Below are 7,471 nucleotides of genomic sequence, written 5' to 3'. Positions count from 1 at the left end.
GATTTCCTTTCACTAGTCCCACTAATGCTCTTGACCTCCTTGATCTTCTTGCAATCCAATTACATTGTAATCCTTGGCATACCAAGGTGAATTTGCAAGAATATGGACTTTAAAGTCCTTAAATAAATAAATTACAACCTAAATTATTACAACATTTATAATACATGCCACTAAAATAAAATTAATTATTTTACAACCCAAAGAAAAATAAAAGAAATAAATCCAATCACATTGGTCTTTTATTGTTCATGATCATCCATCATGCATATTAAAATTTAATAATTAAATAAAATATATATACTAAAAATTAAATTGAATATCACATATTCAACCAAAAAATTCAGATTTGAATCTCATTTAAATAAATTTAAATTTAGAAATCCTTTCCAAATTTAATACCTTGAAAATATTTTTCAAAAATTAATTGTGTGATTAAAATTCCTAATTAAATAATTTAATTAGGTATGGGCCTTAAAATATACAATAATTGCATAAAGGAGACCAAAACCCAAGCCCAAAACCAAAACGCACCCTTGGGGTGTGCATCTCAACCATGCCGCCACCTCTTGATCACCATCACATTGATGCCGCCACACATGAACACTCAAATAGCTTTAGATCAATCCAAATTTGATCCAATCACACAATGAAACCTCATAAACAATCTTAATGGCAAATATAGTGGCTCTAATACCAATTGAAAGGAGTGGAAGCGTGATTATTGGACATTAGAACCTTGAATTTCAAAAATTATTTCTAAGGTTACATGCAACATACAAAGTTTCTTATGAACCTAATCAAGTTCCAATGTCCAATTGCATACCAAAACATATTTTAGCATGCATTAAAATTTCATTTTCCATTAAAGATTATAAATTAATATTTAATTCAATCAAATCCTAACTAAAAGAGGGATTTTTAGATACTAACCTGTTGATGCACAATTGATGCAATCTTAGGATGCTCTTAGGACCCCAAATGTTGTCTATCTAGCTTCTCCACCACAAGCACACCAAGAAGCAACTATGGCAGCCCCAAATATTGCCTCTCAAGCTTTGCCAACAACTTGAAGATGGGGTTTAGTGCTTTAGTGAAGGTTAATGGGTATTTAGGACATTTGAAGCCTTTTCTAGCAATTTTAATTCAAAGGAACTAAGGGATTTTTCTTTGAATCAAGTGAGAAAAGAAGAGAGGAGAGGAACTCACCAAAGTGCCGTCCCATATAAGAGAAAAGAGAGAGTAGGCAGATTTTCTTTATGACCTCTCTTTATATACTTAGGTTAAACCCTAATTCACTTGCCATATGTCATCACAAGATCCCATCTTATCATTATTTGATTTAATCCTATGAAGCCAAGTGTCAAGCTCCATTTAAATCATAACAAGTGATCTTCCATCATAGGAAGACAAGTGGAAAGATCATATGGTGTTATGTGTCACCATTTCATGATGCCATATGTCATTATGTGAAAAGACCAATTTGCCCTTACTCTTTAATTTGAGTTCTCAACCCAAAATTATAATTTCTCCTCTTTAAATCAATTTATATCAAATATAAAAAAATTAATTAATTAATTTCTCATAATTAAATTCATATTTAATCAAATTAAATATAAATTTAATTTATACTGTACGTCCAATAACCTAGATTTGGTTTCAAGTCTGATTAAATTTATCTGTCTTGGCCAGGAACTTGAAACATTAAGAACAATTAAATGAACATAGGATTTTATCCCTATTTACTTAGGGTAATGGATCCCATCTTGATGAACACCTATCTCTATATATAACTAGTAGGAGCCAACACATGCCCATATACCCATACACAGTACAAGTATGGAAGCAGTATCAAACTCAAACCACCTATATACAAGATAACTGTGTTATCTCAGGTCTAAAGATTATATGCACTAATATGATATATGACCATGCATTGACAAGAGTAAACTCTATGTGCTTGTCATAAGCGCCACTGGTTCGGCCTACTTATCATGTATAAGTGCCTATCATGTTTGTTATGTGGCATGAGACTCACTACTCCATCTTATTTATATCTCATATAAATACCTTGGGAACAAACATGATTACAATCCTTCTGGATAAGTCATGTCCTTTGTGAAGTATCCTCGATTGTGAACCAATTTATGATACTTTGTGCAAGAAATATTCTCACTCATATTCTTAATAACTTAAGAATAGAATTTCTAACAAAATATCAATGGATCTTTTCTATTATAAATAAATATATTATGTAAATGAAAAAGTGAAATTGCCTTTTTTTATTAATAAAATATATACAAGATACATACAAAATGATATACTCTAGGGCATACTACTAACAGGTAGCCCACTAGGTATTTCTTTAGGGAAGACATCCTCAAACTCTTGCAATAAGGGCAAAGCACAACTAGGAATTGAAGGGTCAAGGATAGAAACATTGGTGTAAGCTCCCTTACAAATTAGCAAAGCTATTGGCATACTGGAAAAATATATAGTCCTCACATCCTTGGCTTTTGCTAGCAAATTGACCTTATTCTCTCCACTCTTCTCACAACTCTCCTTTTGCCTCGAGCTTTTTCCTTTTGGTTTCACTCTTTTCGAATTTTCTCTCTTTTCCTTCTCTCCCTCATTTTTCCTTCTTTCTTTTCCTCTCTTTCTTTTTCCTCTCTTTCTTTTCTCTCTTTCTCCTTTTGCACTCTTAGCTTGGCCTCTCTTTGTTGTTGCTCATTCATGGTCTGTTTTATCCTTAATGGATCTTCAAAAGCTTGTGCAAGTGATAATGCTGCTAAAGTAACCCTTCGGCCATAATGATCAAGGGAGTACCTATTCTTAAAGCCATCATGCACTACCTTCCTATGATATTGCCTTCGTCTCCCTAGCAAAATATATCCAGCATGCATTGGTACCACATCACACAACACCTCATCCTTATACCTTCCAATAGAAATAGCAAACATCATTTGCTTGTTCACCTTAATTTCCCCACATTCATTCAGCCATTGCAGCTTACATGGTCTAGGATGCTTGATGGTGCGCAAGCTAAGCTTCTTAACCATGAGTGTGCTGGCAACATTCACTTAACTACCACTATGTACAATCATGCTATAAGTTTTAACATTCAGCAAGCATCTAGTGTGGAAAATATTTTCCCTTTGTAGTGCATCTCCCTCTTGTTCCTTTGCTTGTGCACTTAGTGCATGCCTAACCACCAGAATATTACCTCCCACGACATGCTCTACATCACTAGCTTCCTCCAAAGGAGGTATACTCTCACTAACATCATCATCATCAGCATCATCATCTTTTGATTGGGTCTCCCCATTCGGCCTCATCACCATCACCCTCTTATTAGGATAATGAGATGCATAATGTGTTAGTAGTATGCCCTAGAGTATATCATTTAGTATGTATCTCATACATATTTTATTAATAAAAGACAATTTCACTTTTTTGTTTACACAATGTATTTATGTGTAATAGAAAAGGTCCATTTATATTTTGTTGGAAATTCTATTCTTAAGTTTTTAAGAATATGATTGACAGTATAATTCAATCACACAATTAACCCTCATAAATAATCTTAAAGGCAAATATAGTGGCTCTGATACCAATTGAAAGAGCAGAAGCATGTTGATTAGTTCATTAGAGCATTGAATTTTAAAATTTTTCCTCTAGGATTTCATGCATCATGCCATGTCTCCTATGTGCCTAATTAATTTCAATGCCTAATTGCATATTAAAACACTTTTAATATGTATTAGGATTTATGTTTTCCATTCAAGATTATGAATTAACAAATTAATTCATTTAAACCCTAGTTTTAAAAGAGGAGTTAGAACACTAACCTCTTCGATGCACTACGAATGTAATTGGCACCTTTAGGAAGCACCTAGGACCCCAAGTGTTGTCCCTCTAGCTTGTCCACACCAAGATCACCAATGGGCAGCCCCAAATTTGCTTCTCAAGCCTTTGCCAACCAATTATAAATTGGGTTTTTGCCTTTAGAGAGGTAGTATGTATGCATAGGACACTAGAAACAATTTCTAGCAATTTTAATTCAAAGGTTTTTGGGCAATTCTCTTTGAATTGATGAGACAAGATGAAGAGGAGAGGGAGAGAGGTGTGCCACCACCTTGAGGAAGAGAGAATGTTATGTTTTGTTCTTCTTTCTTTTCTCTTTTACAATTAGGTCATTAAGTCACTTAAACCTTATGCCACATGTCACCACCTCATTGCATCTTATTTTTAATCAACTCAATCACATTAAGCCAAGTGTCAAAGCTAGACTTAATCTTGACTTTGATCATCTTACATGATAGGAAGACAAATGGCAAGCTTATATGATGCCATGTGTCATCATCTCATGGTGCTACATGTCACCATCTCATAGTGCCACATGTCACCATGTGAATTGACCAAATTACCCTTATGTTGTAATTTTGAGTTCTCAACCCAAAATCATTATTTCTCCTCTTCAAATCAATTTATATCAAATATAAATTAATTAATTAATCTCTATTAACTAATTTCTCACAATTAAATTCATATTTAAACACTTTAAATATAAATTTAATTTATACTATATATCCAATAACCTAGATTTGATTTCAAGTTATGCTAGGGACTTTGCAGTCTTATTGCAAACCAAACCTATTTAATTAATCAATTAAACTCCTTAATTAATCAATTAAATCACATTTTACTTGGTGATTAACTTGTGTATGTGTGTGACTCACTAGGCTCATCACTAATTGGCAATGAGATATGATATTAACTCTTAATATCATTAGAACTATTTCTTACCATAAATGATTTTTCTAAATCATTTTAGGCATCTCATAGACCATGGTTGACACCTAGCATAGCGTGTCATGGCCACCCAATCAGTAACAAGGAATACCTTAAATGAACCTTTAGTCATACGTTACCATGCACTAGAATCTCTCTATTATAAAATCTCAATTTGAGCTGGAGTCATGGTTTACGTCAAACCCCATTTGCTATGAATATTATGTTCTCTTTTAATTCCAGTTCTTGATTAATTAGATTTTCTTGTTAGAAACTCTTTTCTGACCAAATCTATCTATCCTGGCTAGGAACTTGAAACATCAAGAACAATTAAATGAGCATAGGATTTTATCCCTATTTACTTAGGAAAACAGATTCCATCTTGATCAACACCTATCTCCATATATAACTAGTAGGAGCCAACACATGCCCATATACCCATACACAGTACAAGTATGAAAGTAGTATCAAACTCAAACCACCTATATACAAGATAACTGTTTTATTTCAGGTCTAAAGATTATATGCACTGATATGATATATGACAATGCATTGACAAGAGTAAACTCCATGTGCTTATCATATGCGTCACTGGTTCAGCCTACTTATCATGTATAAGTGTCGATCATGTTTATTATATGGCATGAGACTCACCATTCCATCTTATTTATATCTCATATAAATACCTTGGGAGCAAACATGAATACAATCTTTCTGGATAAGTCATGTCCTTTGTGAAGTATCCTCGATTGTGAACCAATTTATGATACTTTGTGCTAGAAATACTGTCACTCATATTCTTAACAACTTAAGAATAGAATTTCTAACAAAATATCAATGGACCTTTTCTATTATATATAAATACATTATGTAAATGAAAAAGTGAAATTGCCTTTTATTAATAAAATATGTATAAGATACATACTAAATGATATGCTCTAAATGAATTAATTTGTTAATTCGCAATCTTGAATGGAAAACATAGATCCTAATACATATTAAAAGTGTTTTAATATGCAATTAAGCATTGAAATTAATTAGGCACATAAGAGATATGGCATGATGCATGAAACTCTAGAAGAAAAATTTTGAAATTCAATGCTCTAATGAACTAATCAACATGCTTCCGCTCCTTCAATTGGTATCAGAGCCACTATATTTGCCATTAAGATTATTTATGAGGTTTAATTGTGTGATGGAATTGATCTAAAGCTGTTTGGATTCACCAAGAGGTGGCGGCATGGTTGTGTACCTCATGGTGTGCATGGTTGTTAGGCTTCCCTCTTGGTGCGCATGGTTGTTGGGCTTCAATATATAATTGTTGTATGTTTTTAGGCCCATGCTTAATTAAATTGTTTAATTAAGAATTTTAATCACACAATTAAAATTTTAAAATTTTTTTTTCAAGGTATTAAATTTGAAAAAAGTTTCTAAATTTAAATTTGTTTGAATGAGATTCAAATATGAATTTTTAAATTTATTTGAATGAGATTCAAATCTGAATTTTTTAGTTGAATATGAGATATTCAATTTAATTTTAGTATGTATATTTTATTTAATTGTTAAATGGTAATATGTATGATGGATGATCATGGACAATAAAAGACCAATGTGATTGAATTTATTTTTTTTATTTTTCTTTGGGATGTAAAATAATTAATTTCATTTTTGGTGGCATGTATTATAAGTGTTTTAATAATTTTGGGTTGTAATTTCATTTATTTGAGGACTTTAAAGTCCATGATCTTGTAAATTCACCTTGGTATGCCAATGATTACAATGTAATTGGATTGCAATAAGATCAAGGAGGTCAAGAGGATTGGTGGGACCAGTGGGAGAAAATCAAGATCAAGTATTAATTATGCACTCCTTCAGCAACTCTTGTAAAATGAATGAATGAAATACACCTAGGAATGCCCTAATTCAATTCTTGGTGGCTCAGAATTGAATCCCTTCGAAAGTCCATGATCATACCATATTTATTGTTTATCCATATATGTATGAAATGTATTGGAATGTATGCAAGTATATGATATATGCATGCTAATTGGATAATGTGTAAAGTGAGACCATAATAGTAATTAAGCCGACCACTAAATCTTCCAAACAAATGATTAAGTTAGAAATGGTATAATTAAAGTAATTATATCATGGGCCCTCCATTGAGGCAATTATTTTAATAAATTTTAAATACTTGCATGTGATGCATTTAATTTAAGAGATTTTCTTAAAGATAATTGTTAAGCATGAGATGTTGTAAATATGTAAATAAGTTGATGGTCAATAATGGATCTGCCTGAGGACATTAAAATTATTTACATGTTTACTGGCTCAATGGGATCAAATTAACTAATGCAAGATAAATAAATAATGGATGTGCCTGAGATTTTGAGCATTAGGGGCTAGATAAATGATTGAATCTCACATGAATATGATGGGCAAGGAGTTGCTCACTTATAGTTTATTGTAATTCCAATAATGGATGTGCTTGAGGATGATCAATAAGACTATAAGAATTCAATCACCCACTAGAAATCCATCCAACTAGGATTTCCCTTTCCTACTTTGGAAGTGTAAGATTTACCAAGTCAGTGGGAGGACTAATTTGATTAAAAGACCATAATAATTTTGATTAATTACTTGATACATTTACTAATTAATCTAGTTATTTTCTGCAGTTATT

At 32.2% G+C, this 7,471-nt stretch overlaps 1 protein-coding gene across 1 annotated transcript; it reads right to left on the bottom strand.

Annotated features, from left to right (window-relative positions):
• Window positions 1-2,322: 2,322 nt before the first annotated feature.
• LOC131182913 (uncharacterized) lies at window positions 2,323-3,056 on the bottom strand. Its single transcript, XM_058152345.1, has 2 exons — window positions 2,697-3,056; window positions 2,323-2,451 (listed from the first exon to the last, which is right to left on the bottom strand). Exons 1-2 carry the CDS (start codon window positions 3,054-3,056, stop codon window positions 2,323-2,325), a joined length of 489 nt encoding a protein of 162 aa, XP_058008328.1.
• Between the last annotated feature and the right edge of the window lie 4,415 nt (window positions 3,057-7,471).

Source organism: Hevea brasiliensis, chromosome 9 (assembly GCF_030052815.1).
Source record: "Hevea brasiliensis isolate MT/VB/25A 57/8 chromosome 9, ASM3005281v1, whole genome shotgun sequence".
In the NCBI taxonomy this organism is placed as follows: Eukaryota; Viridiplantae; Streptophyta; class Magnoliopsida; order Malpighiales; family Euphorbiaceae; genus Hevea; species Hevea brasiliensis.
The sequence above is the reverse complement of the archived record's forward strand: the minus strand, read 5'-3'. Positions and strand labels throughout refer to the sequence as shown.

Coding starts and splice junctions, on each gene's coding strand:
- LOC131182913 (XM_058152345.1), bottom strand. CDS start 3,056: ATGGTTAAGAAGCTTAGCTTGCGCACCATCAAGCATCCTAGACCATGT. Junction 2,452..2,696: donor AAAGAGAGGCCAAGCTAAGA/GTGCAAAAGGAG, acceptor CTAATTTGTAAG/GGAGCTTACACCAATGTTTC.